At 37.5% G+C, this 17,824-nt stretch overlaps 1 protein-coding gene across 1 annotated transcript in view; it reads left to right on the forward strand.

Moving 5' to 3' along the window:
- Nucleotides 1–17,824, forward strand: part of IGF2R (insulin like growth factor 2 receptor) — a 59,536-nt gene that overhangs the window by 39,213 nt on the left and 2,499 nt on the right. Inside the window, exons 29-48 of the mRNA XM_042874693.1 lie at nt 362–492; nt 1,224–1,321; nt 2,096–2,232; nt 2,429–2,619; nt 3,279–3,405; nt 3,790–3,912; nt 4,878–5,140; nt 6,793–7,005; nt 7,941–8,090; nt 9,158–9,319; nt 9,760–9,970; nt 10,367–10,513; nt 10,930–11,164; nt 12,009–12,145; nt 13,052–13,166; nt 13,950–14,096; nt 15,445–15,629; nt 15,881–16,067; nt 17,031–17,195; nt 17,591–17,660. Coding sequence (XP_042730627.1) covers nt 362–492; nt 1,224–1,321; nt 2,096–2,232; nt 2,429–2,619; nt 3,279–3,405; nt 3,790–3,912; nt 4,878–5,140; nt 6,793–7,005; nt 7,941–8,090; nt 9,158–9,319; nt 9,760–9,970; nt 10,367–10,513; nt 10,930–11,164; nt 12,009–12,145; nt 13,052–13,166; nt 13,950–14,096; nt 15,445–15,629; nt 15,881–16,067; nt 17,031–17,195; nt 17,591–17,660 — 3,194 coding nt within the window. The remainder of the gene's footprint in view (nt 1–361; nt 493–1,223; nt 1,322–2,095; nt 2,233–2,428; nt 2,620–3,278; nt 3,406–3,789; nt 3,913–4,877; nt 5,141–6,792; nt 7,006–7,940; nt 8,091–9,157; nt 9,320–9,759; nt 9,971–10,366; nt 10,514–10,929; nt 11,165–12,008; nt 12,146–13,051; nt 13,167–13,949; nt 14,097–15,444; nt 15,630–15,880; nt 16,068–17,030; nt 17,196–17,590; nt 17,661–17,824) is intronic.

The raw sequence follows: 17,824 nt of genomic DNA on the forward strand, positions 1-17,824 counted from the left end.
AAAGAATAGTAAGAGCTATTAATTTATCACATAGTGGCTTCAGTTATATGCTGGTTCATCCTGTGTGTTTTGTAAGATAAAATACCCTACCGCTTCTACTTCATGTGCAAGTAAAATCTATGTATAAAGAGAGAGAGTGTGAAATCTTATCTTACCATGTAAAAAGGGTTGAGTTCATTCCTCTTATACTGGGATATAAGAAATAACTTGGTTGTTTTAGAGGAATGTCTAGGTTTTTCTATCTGTACTTTATTATACGTGTATCTGCTGCCTGTGTAACTCTGTTGCCAGATGTGCTATTGCAGTTCTGTGTTTACTGGATTAGCTGTTTAACTTTCTTTTCTCCACTCCTTACTTCTAGGCTTGCTTACAGAGAAACTGACTTTCAAAAATGGTTTAATAATGATTAATTACACCAGTGGAGAACAATGTCATAAAATATATGAAAGATCAACTGCCATATTATTCTATTGTGACAAGACTACATCAGAGGTTAGTTGCAAAACATTAAATTCCTGCATATACTGTCTTCCAGAACTGCTCTCTTCGTAATGTGCGGGAGGGTAAGATGAAGAATGTGAACTGGCTTCCTTCAAGAACTGCTTATTCACATACAGACTAGGCAGGAGATGTGAAGTTCTTCTGAGGCTTTAATAAATAACTGAACTAGCTATTTATGGAAGGAACCTTCTTCATGCCTCAAGAAAAATCAGAGCGTTTAAGAAATGTCTGCTCCTAGCAAAACTCCTGGAGATGTTGGTGAGGGATGTTCTCTCAGAGCAGTCTGTTTGTTGGAAGTAAAAGATAAGAGAAAAATCCACAGAAAAGCAAGAAGTGTATGGCCAGACAAAAAAAAAAAAAAAAAAAAAAATTGGGTTACTTGATGTTTTTAATAGCGCTCTATTCTTGTGCTTACTTTCCTGTTCATAAAGAATGGTGCCTAGGTTTACTTCCAGCTCTTCCTTTTCCTTGCCTCATAGCGGAACTGGTAGCTTTTAGTGGTTGCTCTTTAATCAGAATTGTCCACATAGATAAATTTGGATTTGGGGAAAAAAAACTGTTTTGAGCTTCTTGAGCCATATTTTTCAGATCAGAAGCATTGTATGTTTCTAAGATGGTATGTAAATAGAAGTTGCTGCACCTTCTTGAAACAAAACTGAGATGTTTTTGGTAATTTCTGTGTTTAAATAAGAGAAAATTCCTCTTGAATTTTGTTCTTTCAGCCTGTATTTTTGAAGGAAACTCCAGATTGTACCTACATGTTTGAATGGCACACGCAATATGCCTGCCCGCCTGTTAAATCTACTGAGTGTTCCTACAAGTAAGCTGTTTTCTCAAAAGTGAAGTTTGACTGTGTGATGGTGGAAATGAGTATATAGTCTTATTGCAGTCTCATGCAATACCACTACTTTAGCTATTGTATTTTTGACTTAATCTGTTAGTAGCTAAAGTGACATTTAAACCTAAAGCAATATTTTGAGTAATTTTGTCATGTTATTTGTACTTCTTCAAACTAATATTTCACTAAGGAAAAATACTTCTGGGAGTTTCCTGAGGAATAAATTCAGTATAAAAGTGAACTGTTAGCTATGTTGATTTTGGTGCTAGAAATCTGAATATACTAGCTTTTTATAAGTGTGGATATTCAACTACAGTAACTTAATAAGTATCACTGGCTTTCTTGTTTAAGAACTTCCATCAGACAAAACTCCAGGAAAAAATGCCAGTTTTATTCTCAACTAAATATTAACTCAAAAAGACTTAGTGATGTACTCAAATATGGTTAGTAATTGCCTGTGATACCGTGCTTGGGTTCTACCCTAAAATGAGTCAATCGTGTGTTTGGCATGCATAGTGTGTGCTCTAGTGAAATTAAAAATTACTCATGCATTATATGGTCTGTGTGTACATGGGCAGTTTGCTGTAGGTTGGGTGACTTATGTCTGTACTGAATTTGAGGCTTGTTGGAATCTGGTGCAGACTCTTCCATCACAATGCTCTTTGTAGAGTTTCTGGGATAAAGTTTATTGTGAATAACAACTCTAAAGTTACTGGAATTACTTTAATACCTCTTAATTAAAATTTTGTTTTACAGGGATGATGAAGGAAATTTCTATGACTTTTCATCTCTGACACGGCATAGAGAGAATTGGGAGGCAACTGATATATCTACTTCTACAAAGAAATACTACATCAATGTCTGCAAGCCTTTAGTACCATATGGTGCTGCACGTAAGAGTGAAATGTTTTCTAGCTACAAGTAGAGGTGGTTAGGGTTGGAGGCAGGGGAGGAATCTACAGTGAATGTAATTTGGGTGCTGGTTTGGAAGTAGATCAGCTGTGGTGTAACTGTAGGTGGATTTTTATTCCCGGCAAACTGGCCTTAACTTCTGAAATAATAATGCAGTGGTTTTGTTCATCTGTATAGGTTCCTGTCCTCCTGATGCTGCTGCCTCCCTTGTGGAAGGTATCAAATGTATAAGCCTTGGAGAAGTGGCTGAAGGACCCCGGTGGGAAAATGGCATTTCCACTCTGAAATACATTAATGGGGAGCTTTGTCCGGATAAAATTCGCAGGAAAACAACAATATTGCGCCTCAAGTGTGATGAAAGCAAAATTGTAAGTCAGCTTCTCCTGATAGGGTTTTATATTTTTTGAGTTATTTGTGCTACCATGTATGTGGAGAGTGGTGGAGCAGTTCTTAGCTGTTCCCTACTTGCCAGCTATTTGTGAGACAGCTTTATGAGCAGACTATGGAATGATATTTTAAATGATGAGCATCTCTTAAGAGATACTTTTTTGCGCAATCTGCTAGCAGTTTTTATCATCTGAAATGCCTTCAAAATGTTTGCATCTTGAAGGCGAGTGTATTGTATCTTGGGAAGCACCTGGAGCAGTGCCAGTGTGTAGTGTTAGTGTCTGCAGTTTTAAAGCCTTGGTTGCTCATCTTTATGCCTAGTCATTAATTACTCCCATTTCAAATGTTTCATCCTCATCTTTTGGACTTTCCGCTGTTAAGCTAGGCTGCCTTTACCTCACTATCAATAGCAGTAAAACTGATGAGGATATTGTACCATCCTGTGCATGTGATGCATCCTTTGCACAGCTACACTGTAGCAAACTACTATAATAGTTAATATGCTGGTCACAAATGGGCTGTTAAGTCCTAGGACTTACGTCTGAATTGAGCTCAGCTAGAGGTTTTAGGTCTGACCCTGTGACATGAAACCTTACAATATCACTTTGCAGAGATGGATCTGTCATTGTTTTGTGTCTAGGAATCAAAGCCAGAGCTTATAATGGCCATTGAAGATTGTGAATACAGCTTCATATGGTTTACTGCTGCTGCGTGTCCTCTTAAAAGCAATGTGCAAAATGACTGCCGGGTAACAAATCCTGCAACAGGTAAGGAGAGAGCCTGTGAACTACGTATGTGAGTGAGGCAGCTGGAAGCAGTGTAACTGTTTGCTCTCAAAGAATTTTATTAAATGAGGAAAGTGTGAAACATCTGAATAGTGGCCAACAATCTTACTGTTGGTGGGTAGAAATATTTTGTACTAAAATAGCTGTTAGAAAAGATCTATAGAAAGCTTGCAATACATCTGCTCTGAAACTAGCTTTATTCTAATTCTTGATACGATCTCATAATTGCTAGCCTTCTAAGTTAGCAAGCAAGTAGGTGCTGTTTGACCTTCCTACCAAATGAAGTTACTGAAAGCTTTTAATACAAAGAAATGTTGTTACTTTGAATCTGCAAAAAGATTAAGCTGTACCCTGTTTTGTCTGTAGGCCACCTCTTTGATTTGACATCACTGAAGCGGGAGTCTGGCTATACAATCATTGATGCACACAACAGAAAAATTGAGTTGAATGTTTGTGCTGAAGCTAAAAGCTCGTGTGCTAATGGAGCTGGTAAGCATCTCATACCACTGTTATTGTAGTAGTGGACTCTGACATACCTGAAAGAAATATTTATATACAAGCTTACAGTAAAATGTGCATGACAAGTTTTACTGGAAACATAAGGACTGGAGAGAGCTGCGTGGCTGACTGGCTTAGAAAGAGATCCAAAAGCTGTTATAAGTAGTAAAGCAATGTCTTTTTTTCAGATTTCATTTTGAACATTAAATGCGTTCTCTTCCAGTCTCCGTTACATCTGTGAAGATGAGTAGTGTTTTTGGAGGTGAGGGGGAGACTGGCGCTATTGCTAAACCTCATGGTTCCTATGAAAAGGAAGATGGTGCGAGCCGACAGCAGTAACCGCTGCCTACTATCTATTGCTATAATGCATCTGCCTTCAGCCTTGTGTGCACACTTTAGCCTCTTGCCAGTCCTCTTTCTGGCTTGGAATGCTTTTTGAATGCTTCTGAAACATCACTAGTGGTTAACTAGAATCTTAAGATTCTTATTGGCAGGCTGGATTGCTAGCTCTTCTGTCTTAAACTATATATGACACTACCTAAGTTTTGTAAATGCTGAAATAGGAGTATTGCTTATGAATTTAAGATTGTTGTTGTTTTTTTTTTTTACATAGTAGCAGTTTTTCTTTTGGAGGCATCTTAATGAATTTATGTATAGATTAGATATTTTTGTTAATATCTTCATTTTCAGAGAAGTACATTTAAGCACAGCTTTTGATTACTATGTGGTTATAATATGTTTTACTGATTAAATTATTGAAGACAGTACTTGTTTCAGTGCCACTAAGCTCAGTTTAATGATATGTCCAGATAATGTGAAAAAAGTATTTTCTATGGAAGTTAAAATAAGGCTAGAGCCTTAAGTTCCCTGTTGATCAGTAAGGTAAATGTGTAGCACTGTTTGGAAAGGTAGTGCACAGGACTTGATCTGTTTTGTTCTTTTCTTATAAACTGTAGCTGTCTGCATCACTGATGGTCCAAAAACATTGAATGCTGGAAAACTAAGTAAAACTTTAACTTATGAAGATCAAGTACTAAAGCTTGTTTATGAAGATGGCGATCCTTGTCCTACAGACCTCAAAATGAAACATAAAAGCTATTTTAGCTTTGTGTGCAAGTCTGATTCTGGGGATGACAGCCAGCCTGTTTTTCTGTCTTTTGATGAGCAGACATGCACTAGTTACTTTTCCTGGCATACTTTCTTGGCTTGTGAGGAAGAGGTAAGGATTACTTCTTTGTAAAATACTTGTGTGACTAAATTTCTGAGGGGAGGGGAGGGATTTAGATACAATAGCTGTGTATGTTTTAAATTTGTTGAGGGAAAGGTTTCTTCATCTAGTATGAAACCCAGGTTTATTCTCAAATACTCATAAATTTGTTCAGCAGAGATGAACAGCACTTGGCAAACTTGTGAACATGGCGAGTTAAAATTTTACCTTCTTAGATCAACCTCAGTCTGGAATCTCTTAACTGCTCTTCTGTACAGCTCAAATGAAAGCCATAGGCAACTTCTTAGGAATGCTTAAGATTCTCCAGGAATCAGGAGAAGGTGAAGAGTGATCAGGCTGAGTTGAAGATAGAAAATGAGACAAGTCCCAGGCAGAGAGATGCTAAGTGAGTGATGAAAGGCCAGGCAAGTCTGATCAGGTTTGCTAAGTGCAATGACTATCTGATAAACCTTGTATTACGCTGCAAAGGCAAATCCTTTGTGTTATCAAGGTGAAGTAACTTGATCAACTCTAGGTGAACTGGTGTTCCAGGCAGTAGTCTGAGCTAGTTGTACCATAATTAATTTTATCTACATAAATTGTTACTGTTACCAGTTGCACAGAGTAGAAGCTAGCCTTAGGAGTGGAAGGTTAAATGTTTTAAATTAGCACTGTAGCTCAGGGAACACAAATGTCTTAACACTTGAATGCTACCTTTATGAATCTCTAATCTTTCTTCTTACTTAAATACTTACTGTGACCATTGTTCTCTGACAAGTTTTCCCCCTACCCTTCACAAATATTTCAGTTCTGCTGTAGCTTTAGGTCTGTTGTTTTTTCCAGTTTTCCCTTCCTTGACAGATAATATCCCCACTTTCAGTCTTGTACAGGAATTCTGCTTTATGCAACTCTGGTTTCTTCTTCGGTGTGTTTCACATATATGATACGATACAAATCAGCATTTGAAAACATTATTTTCTAGCCTGTTAATTCTATTCAGTTATCACTTACAGATTTCTGATCACTTCACAGTGCACCCACAGTAACTTTTAACTTGTTTCAGAATAGTAATGGCTAGGTAGCAGTGATGATCACTTTTACAAAAACTAAACAAAAATGGAGCAAATAATGAAACTTCCAGCATATAAACACAAATAGCCTTCCAAGATTTCAAGTGTCAGTGAGCTTACACACTTCAAAGAACACTTGAAGTGGGTTCTGAGGAAACAGTCCTCAAGCCATCAATTTGCAGTACAGTAACTTCATGTTTTTATAACCAAACATTTTTACTGGAAATTGTTGCCATCTTCCCCACATCAATGGAGCCATAAGATCCATCACCCTTTTGAAGACCATAGCGACTGTTTGTGTTGGAGGCTGCATGGCAGAGTTTTAAGTCTCAATGTTACTCTGGTACAGACTGAATCCTAGAATTATTTTTAAGAGCTTGATTTTTTTTTTTTTTTTTTTTTTTTTCTTTTTATGTGTAGCTTGTAGATGCTTAGTATCTACAGCCAAACAGGAGCCTTAAGAAATGCTGCTTTACTTGAATGAAACTTTGTTTTTAAATGCAATTCTACTTCTCTCTCCGTGAAGGGAAAGAATGATTGTTAATAAGTTGAAGCAATAATAGAATAAAAGCACTAAAACATGCTTTCTCATAGGTGAGCTGCTCAGTTTTGAATGGCAGTTCTGTGATTGACCTATCTCCTCTGATCCATCGCACTGGTTATTATGAGGCATTTGTGGATGGAGATGCGTCAGATGTTTCTCCGGACTTCTACATCAACATTTGTGAGCCTCTCAATCCTATCAAAGATGTTAATTGCCCACCTGGAGCAGCTGTTTGTATGGTTCCTGTTAATGAATTGCCAATAGTAAGTATTATGTATAGAATTGTGGGAATGCACATTTTCCTGCTAGTTTAAAACAGGTCTGTCATCACAGATACTGATTTTGAACCTAGTGAATTGATGAGGGGATAAAAAAGGACTACAAAATTAAAATCTCAAAATTATTTTTCACTGCTTTTCCCTATGAAGTGTGGTAATTCCCTATCCTGAACCGAAGTGACTTTTTGGATGTTGAGAAGTTCCATGCCTTGATAGATGTGAAAAAACTGTTTGCAATCTTGTGTATTGCTGCATGCCATGTACTGAGCCTGGAAAGCAAAATGTCTGCTATTCTATGGTGCATAAATTGTGCATTTGATTCCATTATAGCATGCTTGTGATATGAAGCAGGCTGTTGTCGAAGCAGGCTGTTGTCCTAGCATGCTCCCAGATGTGTTCAGAATTTTTAAGTAGTTGACAGCTAGATGAATAATGAGGCAGTGACAGAATATTGAGAAACATCTGTTACCTTGAGAGATGTTGGAAGCTCTTATGTTTTAAGGTCTTATTTGAGAACTTTAGAAGATGCAAGTAAAAAGTTGAGATGGTTTTCCATGAACAACCATTCTGATCTAGGGAACTTAGTGCGTTGTATTAACATAATTTTCAATTGTTAGCATTAGTACAATGATTTTAAAAATAATAATAATAATATGCTTTAATATGCAAAAACTCCCTGGCTTTCATCAAGCTCAATCAAAAGGGATTACAGAGTCTTTAGCTGCACAGCTTCTGTTTTGATATGATTGAAATATAATATCTATTCTTTAAGTACGGTACACAGTTTTCAAAAGTGTGTAGTAGTTGTGCTCCTATGTCAATCAAACAGATAAATCTCTGAATTGATCTGAATCTCTGAATTGCTGTGAAATCTAGGTATGTCCTATAGGTCTCCTAACATGCATTTTTTGCTTGTGCAGGATATTGGTCGCGTTACTCAACCTCCCAAGTTAAATGAGGCAGTAAATGAAGTTTACATCACTTACAACAGCACTACTCCCTGTCAGATAAACAACAAATTGAACTATACTTCTCTTATTGTATTTCACTGCAGCCAAGGAACTAGTCTGGTAAGACATTTGTTAAACTAATGTTGATATTGGAGTGCAATGGGGAATACTAACCATTAGCATTAGTATTGCTTAAAACTAAAACTTTTTTTTTCTAGCATATAAGGATGGACTTGTTTCATGCACTCAAGCAAGGAATATTTGTATTCTTAACTAGGCAAAATTTCATAATGCATGAACTTTAGGCTTGAAAGTATCAAGTACTGACAGTTGTAAGGATTACATTCCACTGTAAGGATTACATTCCACATATCACTATGACATAGTGATAACTTACTGCTGGCATTAAACTTAATGTTCTATTACACTTGAAGTAAGAAAAACCAAAACAACAGCACAATGAAATTTGTACCATGAGCTAATACAAGAACTAGTGTAGTTGTTTATTAAGCTGTTACTGTGAAATTTTTCACCTGTGATGCAACTCCTGATCATACACAGCTCTCAAAATTTACGTTCAGATACTAATAATTGTTTTCTGTTGACACCAAACATTTTGAAGCCACGTGATGCTGTGAATCTGACACTTCTTGATTTTTGAGAACATTTAAGAAAAACAGTGGAGAAGCACTTGAGCATATTTGACAAATGAGAGCTTGTTAAAAGTGCTCAGTAGGACCATTTTTTATCAAGACAGAAGATGAGCTGAAACAAGGCAGCTTTGAGTGTTACACAGGCCATACTTGCTTTTATTTAAAATTGGATGACAAAATAAACAGCCTTCTGTCTGTATCTTAACTTTGTGAACTGAATGTTCGTTACTGTGAAGAAACACAGCTCCTTTATGTTTTGTTCCTGTATGCAACTAAGCTGAACATCAAAATCTTGACCCTAATTAATAAGACAGCTAGCTTACTTCAACTGCTAGTTTGTTTTCTGCAGATAAGTTCAAAATTTCATCTTTTTTTTGTAATAGTTGTAATATTAAGGTATGGAATTTGTCCTACAGTCAGGAATATCTAACCTCAGTAATAAACGAGGGATTTCTGGAGGGATAAGAGTAATGTAGAAATAATGAAAATTTTCCAACGTTAAGCCTAATCTCTTGCTGTGCTCTTCGGCAACAGGGGAAGCCGAAGATGATACGAAAACTTGACTGCAGTTTTGTGTTTGAGTGGGAAACACCAGTTGTGTGCCCTGATCGAGTGAAAACTTTGGGCTGTTCTGTGACTGATGAACAGCTGCACTATACTTTTAACTTGACCAGCCTTTCTGGAAGATCATTTGAGGTAACACTTTCTTAGAATGTTTGTTTTGTTTGTTTGGTTTTTTTAGAATTTCTGGGGTGTGAGAAGAGACTGAAATGTTTGTAGTTATTTGCCCTTTAACAGAGGGAAAAGTGTTAGAGCATTGGCTCTTAGTGATTTTGAGATAAGCTCATGAATTTATTAATACGTGAAGGAAGGAGAACTTTTCACTGAAGAGTACTAATTTGGCTTTGAACGTGATGATGGGCCTGCTGAATGTGCTGTTTCATTGTCCCTGTGGATGTTCTTTTATCTGAAGCTTTGCCCCATTAATGAAGTTTGGACTTACAAAATCAGTTATCTGCATTTATGCAATTACTGTATGAGTCTCAATGAAGCACTTTGGTGGTTCCTCGTGTGTACTGACTTCCAGACTCCAAGAGGCAGCCTTGTTTGTGATGCTTCTGGGTGTGTCCCCACAGGTACTTTCTGGATCCAGCAGGTACCATGTTAGTGTGTGCAGTAAGGCAGCAGCAGATCTGTCCCAGGGAAAATGCAAAGATGGGGCAGTGTGTATGACATCTGGAAGTGGTGTGTCCTCATTTGGAAGCATAAAGGAAATGAAAATGGATTATAGCCACCAAGACGAAACAGTCATCTTGCAGTATACAGGAGGTGATCGGTGCCCTCCAGGTGAGATTGCAGTGGATGGTCTCATTATGTAAAGTCTTGTCATTCTTCTTACCCCTAAATCTAAGTTTCACTGCAGAAAATGAGGGAAACATAGATTTTTTTTTTTTTTCATGCCTTAGCAGAAAGTTAGTTTTGTTCAATAGTGTGTACTGTACTGAGTTGCAACATCAACACTTCTCCCCTAGAAAAGTGTACAACAGTTTTGTAGGGGTGATCATAGCTAACTGCATACTGTATTTGAGAGTTGACTGGAATTAGACTGTTTCAGTGCTTATTGTCTGTACGTGATTCTTCTTAGATAGTATTGAAGTACAGGCGTTAGATATTGTCTTGGATCTGGATGTGCATGCTGTTCTGCTGTGTATGTTGTTAAGAGAACTTACCTTTCTTTCTCAGTGACAGAAAAAGGAGAGCTTTGTGTGTTTCCCTTCAAGTACAAAGGGAAGAGCTATGATAAATGTATTACAGAAGAAAAGACTAGGCCGTGGTGTGCTACAACTATGGACTACCAGGGAGATGAGAAGTGGGGATTTTGTGTGAATGGTAAGAACTTCTTATATCTCACCTGTAATGATCTGAGTTAACTGTGGGAGGGCAGCACACTTCGGGTGTAATGCAAGTAAGTGAATTGATGGGAATGTGCAAGACAGTGAATCTATGGAATAAACCTGTTTTACTCAAATGAGTGAAAAACATTAGTGCCTTCAGAATGCGTGGCTTTGAGTCATTAGTGGTGGTTGCTTTGACAGAGATCCTTTATTTTTGAGGGAAGAGCTACATAACTTCTTAAAAAGCATGAAAATGTATCCTAGGAAGGAAAATTGCAAGGTAAAGCATTTGTGCTTTATCTGAAACTATATCTGATTAGCATAGCAATTGTGAGGTATCAGACTTTAAAATCCATCTGTGTATGGAAGCCTCTTGCAAGATACTCTTATTTCCAATTTCCCCTCTTATAGCAACTGCAAGAAGGGCATCTACTATTATTTTTGTATGTGATGAAAATGTTGGCAGTGGGAGTCCACACCTTCTGAGTGACGTGCTTGGCTGTGCTGTGACATTTGAATGGAGGACACAGGCTGTTTGTCCTCCAAAGAAGATGGAGTGCAAGTTTGTCCAGAGACACAGAACATATGACTTGAGAATGCTCTCTTCCTTGACTGGCTCATGGGTCTTTTATCACAATGGAAATTCGTGAGTAGCAAGCAACTCTTGGGCAGTAGCTTACTGGTCAATATAGCTGAAGTTATATAGCTATATATATAACTATAACTATATATATATATATATATATATATATATATACACACTGTACTCCTCTTTAAAGGAGAAGCAAATCTAAACTAAAAGTTTTCTTACGGGCTTTTTGCTTAAAGGACTATCTTCATAATGTAGCTTAAAAGCAATTTTTCTGGTTCTTATGTTGATAAAAAGTCTTACTGATTCAGTTGTTCTCTCTTGAGTCAAGCATGTAATATTTTGTTTAAAGTTCAAGAAGGGTTTGTTCTCAATTGTAAAGGCAGGGTAGAAAGATCTCTCAGTATCAACTTAAGAAAATGTAAATGTCAGTCAACCTCTCCAGTTAGCAGGTAGAAGTGAACTGGCAAGAGTAAAAGCGTCTAATTCTAAAAGTATAGTAAACTGTGGGGTTGAAAAACTCTTTCATTTACTGTCTTGCTCCTAAATTTTTTTGTTACAATAAATCTTAACTGGTATAACTCCAAAGGAAGAGATTTAAATTGAGAACACTACAAGCTTTGTAGCTGAAAAGATTAGATATTTCTTTACTTGATTTCAATTTCTAGTTTTGCCCTAGGTCAAAACTAACTAGTATACTAATCTCTACAGAATTGTTTACTTGAAAATGACGGGAATAATCTGCTAGTTGTTAGCATATGGTCAGTTCCTTAGCTGCTTTGGGTGTTTGATCTTTTAGTATAGCTAGCTTCCTGTAAGGAATCTACAAAGTTCATATTTCGTTTTGTCAGTTTAGCTGAAATTACTTTTAAAGTTTCTGTCTATTATGTTCTTTGTTTAGGTACTACTTGAATCTCTGTCAGAGGGTATATGAAGGACCCACAGGCTGCCCTGAAAGAGCCAGTATTTGTAGGAAAAGCAACAATGGAGATGTTGAAGTTCTTGGGCTTGTTCATACACAGAAGCTGAATGTGACAGGTGCAGTTACTGTAGAGTGCTATGTTCCTATTTCTGTAGATAGCTATGAGGTAGCTATATCATAGAACCTAGGCATAAAGGTTCTTAAGTATAGGGTTCTACTCATCTTCAAAATGTTTTTGTCAGTAAATCTTCTGTTTATTTGTTTTAAAACAACAGTAGTTTCTGCCACACGTCAGAGGCATTTAAGCCATGAAAAAACTGTAAAACAACAGTGTCATGAAAGTTATAATAGGGGAATTGTCTGAATATCAGGATTTTTTTTTTTTCCTTTCCTGTGATATGGTGATGAGCACTGGCTCATCTGGTTGCTCAGAGGCTGTGGAGTTCTCCCTCCTTGGAGATCTTCAGCAGCTGCCTGGATGTGGGGTTGGGGCAAGTATGAGGGCTATTCTGAAGGTAATGCCTTATATTTAATTATGTTGGCTCATGATATCAGAGGTGAATGTTAGTGATGTGACAGAGGTGCAGATTTGTATGGCATGCAGACTCCTGTTTATTGCTGGTAAAAATGTATAGCTAGTGCTGGTGACTACATTGAAAAACAGTGTTTTGTAGCTGAGAACTTGCATCTATTGTAGTTTCCATAGAAATAAATATGAGGCGCTACTTTCAGAGTGACCTATGTACTTTCAAGATGTCAAAAAAGACATCTTAAGTAAAAAATGTTATACTCACATTGGCATCCTGAACTCAAGGCACTGTGAGTACAGGGGTTTGAGGAGTGATTTTTAAATAATCATCAGTGTGAAAGCCTCAAGTGTCACAAGTGCTGTAATTGATGTATGATCTTTGAGGTGGGGGGGACACCTAGAACGTGATGTAAAGTAACGAAGTATGGGGAATGCACAAAGGGAATTTGACAGCTGCTTACAAAAAACTTGAGTGTCACTATTTCTCTTCTAGGTGATAGAGTGTATATTAGTTATTCTGGTGGACAGGAATGTAGGAAAAACAAGAAAATAATGACAATTATAGAATTGAGGTGTGCAAAAACTGTTGGCATGCCCATGCTGCAGAGGTGAGTAACAAATCAGTATATTGCTGGCTGCTTTAGTCTGTTGTACTTTTTAATAAGCTGAGTCTCAGGGTTGTGACAGTAATCTTGGTCTATATTTGTAAGACACAAATCTTCTGAAGCTTCTGCACCTGTTCACTTTCACAAAGTTATATTCTGTATGTCTTAAATGGCTTAGGCAAAAATCTAGGTATTCTACTTATGAATTAGGCTGAGATACTCTTTTGTTGTCAGTAGTAGTACAGCTGCTCGTAACTTTACTGCAAATCTATTTAGTAGACAGCTCTTAGCTTGATTATTTAGCTAGATTGATTAAAAAATGGTTTTGCTCTATTATTTACCAAAGCTTTCCTATTGCATCAATATAAACTTGTCTCAATTGAGGTATATGTGCATGGTCGCAAGTACTAAGAAAGCTTGATGGATTTTGCTGTCTGGTTTTGGTTGACAGGATATTCCTTGTAGAGTAAAGGAACTGCACAAGAGGCTCCACACGAGGCAAAGAACCAGGCAGCAAAATCTGACTAATTTCTTGTTCTGGCCAGATGATGTGCAAAGCATTAGAGCAAGCTGGCACGTTTGCTAGCTAAGGTGTTTCAGTATCAAGAAGTCACTGTGTGACTTAAAACTTTTGAAGCAGGGAATTTAAGTGCAATCAGTTGACTGCAGTGTGCATGATGCTTATGCAGGAGATTCTCATTCATGAGCCAATAGCTGTGTCTTCTCTTAAGATAGTAAATGCTTGTTACTGTTTCCTGGAATGATCAACTGTTTGTTATTTGGCAGGATTGATGAGGAAAACTGTGCTTACTACATCCTTTGGGACACACGTGCAGCATGTGCTTTGAAACCACAGGAGGTGGAAGTAGTGAATGGAACAGTTATTAATCCTGCGACTGGGAAAAACTTCTCATTAGGGAATGTCTATAACAAGTAAGTTTAAAAAAAAAAAAAAAAAAACCTGAAAATATAGTCCTGTAGAATTCTACATGAAATGAAAGAAATGAAAACTCTACAAGAAATGAAAGCTTGATGTGGATATTCTGATTTGCCTTGAACATTCCAAGTTGTTAAATGGAGATAGCACTGAATTTTGTCAGCCTTGTACTACAACTGACTTGAAAGTCTGGTTGCTACTGCAACATACAGCTGAGCTTAAAGCTTTGAGCATATCATAGGGAAATTAAGACAAATCTAATGCCTGCGTGTATACTATCTTGACCTTAATACACTTTTGGGGATTATTTCTCTTTTCCATAGCATGTAGTCATCAGGTCAGTGTCAGATCTTAATTTTCAGCTACAGTGCTCCTTCACTCTTTATATAGTGCCTTTTATCTTGCTCAGCAGATCTATATGGAAACAGGAACCCCTGCTTCAGAAACCTTAAAGGAGTACAGCTCTGGAAGAATAGTGAAGTCTGACTGAACTTTGACAAGGCAGGGAAAGAAAGGCCAGCAGTTACACTGATGGCACAGCACACTGCATGTTTTTTCTGCTTCAAAACTCTTACAAAAACTCTTATAAATTACTGTGTTTAGCATCAATTCTATCATTATGGAAGGAAACCTTTCTGTGAATGTTACAGGAAGAATAAACTGCCTGCAGGATTGGTGCAACTGAACAAAAGTGTTCCTCTGTGCTTGTAATGTTATCAACTACAATCAAGCCTGCTTGGAAGGGGGAGTAAAGGAAGTCAGGATGAAATGAGAAGTGTGGTGTAATATGAGGTTAAAGTCAAGTTGAATTTCACAAAGCTCAGCCTTTGAGCAGTGTCTAGAAGAAATAGCTCTGAGATTGAGAGCATTCTCAGTCTCACCAGCAGCATAAAGGGTTATGATTGTAAATGGCAGTTGGTAGCGCGTATAGTAGATCTAGTTCTCCTCGTGGAAAAGGTGGTTTGTTGTTAGTTCATGAAGGCTAAGCCACACTGTTTATTAGAGCTACAGAATGCACTCAGTATGGATTATATGGTCAGTATGGTAGTTTGTGTGAGAGCTGCTGAACAATACTTTTGTATTGGGTTTAAGTGTTCATTTACCCATTGAGGACTAGAAAAGTTTGCTTTTGGTTCATTCCCGAAAGGCCTACTGCTAAGTATAATAGTCAGTTGTAATACTCAGAAGAAACCTCAGTCCTGCATTTCTTCTGGTTGCTGAATCTATTACTAATCTGTATTCACCTTAGTGGTAGCAGTTACCACTACTGCTAGTGTGTTGGCTTGGGAATTACCAAAATTTGCATGTTTAGACTTGGCATACACCTGCCCTCTGCCTCCTCAGGTTGTACATGGCTTCTGGTGACATAAGAACAAATGGAGATCAATATGTATATGAAATACAACTTTCTGGTATCACGAACTCGAGTTTCCCAGAGTGCTCTGAAGCAAACATCTGCCAGGTTAAAACTAGTGAACGCCGCTTTCGGAAAATTGCATGGGCCAAAAAAGCTAAATATTATGTTGAAGGTAAGTACTTGTTGTCTGGAAGTGTTTGATCCTCTGCTTGAATTACTTCATTGAAAAATGATTCATGTTTCATGATATATAAACTAAACGACTTCTGTGAAGTTGTCCTAAGTCTGTCTTCCAGGATTTATTTTAAAAAGAGTAATTTTGATGTTACGAAAAAATTGTTTGCTATGGAGATAGTATTAAGGCCATACCCTGTCTCGCTGTTTTTAAGGAAGCACTGAACTGTTAATGTTTTCTTCTCGTAGACGATGACTTGGATGTCACATTTTCATCAGACTCCAGATGTGGTAAAGATAAATCAAAGTTTGTCTCTTCATCAATTTTATTCCACTGCAGTCCTCATGTAAAGGAAGGCATCCCTGAATTTCTTCATGAGACAGCAGATTGTCAGTATTTATTTACATGGTATACATCTGCTGTGTGTCCGCTAATGTGAGTAGTTAACTTTTTTCTGAATGTAGCACTTCTAAGCTAAGGGGTTTTTTGGTCTCACCACAGCAGTTGGCAGGAGTGGAAGCTTTTAAAAACAAAACAAACTTTCCTATTTGCACTGAAAATAATGAAGAGGTACAGTGGAATTGAATACTTTTCTTCCCAATAAGCAAAAAGTACGCTAGCTGAGATGCTGTTCTAATCCACTGAGAGAAGTAACAAGCATTTAAGTGAGTTTTTTCTTCCTTGCCTTTTTCCTCTGCAAAAATTCAAAGGCAGGGCAAGAAAAAATGGCTTTCCCCTCTATCTGCCTGCTTCTTTAGGCCAGACTGAAAATCACTGCAGTTCTTGGAAAATGAGGCATTTCTCCAATGGAACTGATCTTTTTTGGATCTGTAGAAAAAAGGGAGTAATGAAGTGATGTCTGGCAGTTATTTAAAAGCCAAACAATGTCTCAGTGCTTACCCGTGTTCTTGAAACTGTGGGCAGCAGTAATGAAATAATTCTAGGACTGTTCACTTTCTGGTTGCTGTCTTTAAAAACACAGAAATTGTTCATTCTGGTTTAAGCAAGGGATTATCTGCGAAGACTGTTTGGTCCATGTATTGCCTTTGTCAGGTGGAAGGGAAATAATTGCTGTAGCTAATGCAGCTTGCTCAGGTACAGCTTTGATTCCAAAGCAGCAGCTTTGTGAGGAGTGAGTAGCTCCTGCTGTCTAAGCTCTAAAGTGTTTAATCGTACTTAAGTCTCAACTGTAATCTCAGTTTTATGTGCTGTTTGAAAGCATACCAGAATGTGGACAACAGCACATACCTTTTTTTTCATACTCATAAACAGATTTTAGGGGAGTTTATAAGTTTTGACAGGATGGTATGATGTTTTAAATTTGAATACGTTTCTAATTCTGTCTGATATAATTCATCAGTAGATCTTAGTATTTTTCTTCCATATTTATATTATTAGATCAACCGTTGCCCCAGGAATCCACGAGGGCCAATCTGATCAGGAAGCCCAAGTATATAAAGGCCTTTCAAGGAGAAGTCAGGCAGTTGGTGCTGTGCTGAGTGTCCTCCTGGTTGTTCTCACTGCATGCCTAATAATCTTGCTGTTCTACAAAAAAGAGAGAAGGTAAGTGATTGGGAAGCTTTGAAAGTCTTTCATAGGGTTTGGTTTCCAGAGACTGAAGTTCTGTTTTTTCAGCTGGCATCATCAGCTGTCAAACAGCTATTTTCCAAACTATTATTGTCTAAAGGTCCATATAAAGAGGCATGCATTACAGAGATAATAAAGGCACAGGTGTTTTAGTCACCTTGACGCTGTGGTAGAGGGAAAGACATGCAGCATCATGAACTGAATAGTACTAATCACAGTGGCTTAGAGCCAAAAGTCAAGATAACAAGATAGCTTGCAGCTTGTTTGGTAAAATGATTTGTTGGTGATAGGAATCACGTGGAGAGAGGTGAAAGCTGATGAAGGGAACACATTCCTTCCTAATACAATATTCCTTTTTTTTTTTTCTTAAGGGAAACTGTGGTAAGCAAGATAACAAACTGTTGCAGAAGAACATCGGGTGTTTCCTACAAATACACAAAGGTAATACAGTGGCGTAATCAAATGCTTTGTATCTTGTCAATAATTTTAGGGGGAAGCTTTTCTAATAAGTAAAAATCTTTCTTAGCTCCTTCAGTGTGTGGGGAAACAAACTATGGGATGTCACATAGCTTTTTATATCATTTATATCATGAAATGGGAAAGGA

The sequence above is a fragment of the Lagopus leucura genome, unplaced genomic scaffold, assembly GCF_019238085.1.
Source record: "Lagopus leucura isolate 7727_CA_CO unplaced genomic scaffold, USGS_WTPT01 Super-Scaffold_73, whole genome shotgun sequence".
NCBI lineage: Eukaryota > Metazoa > Chordata > Aves > Galliformes > Phasianidae > Lagopus > Lagopus leucura.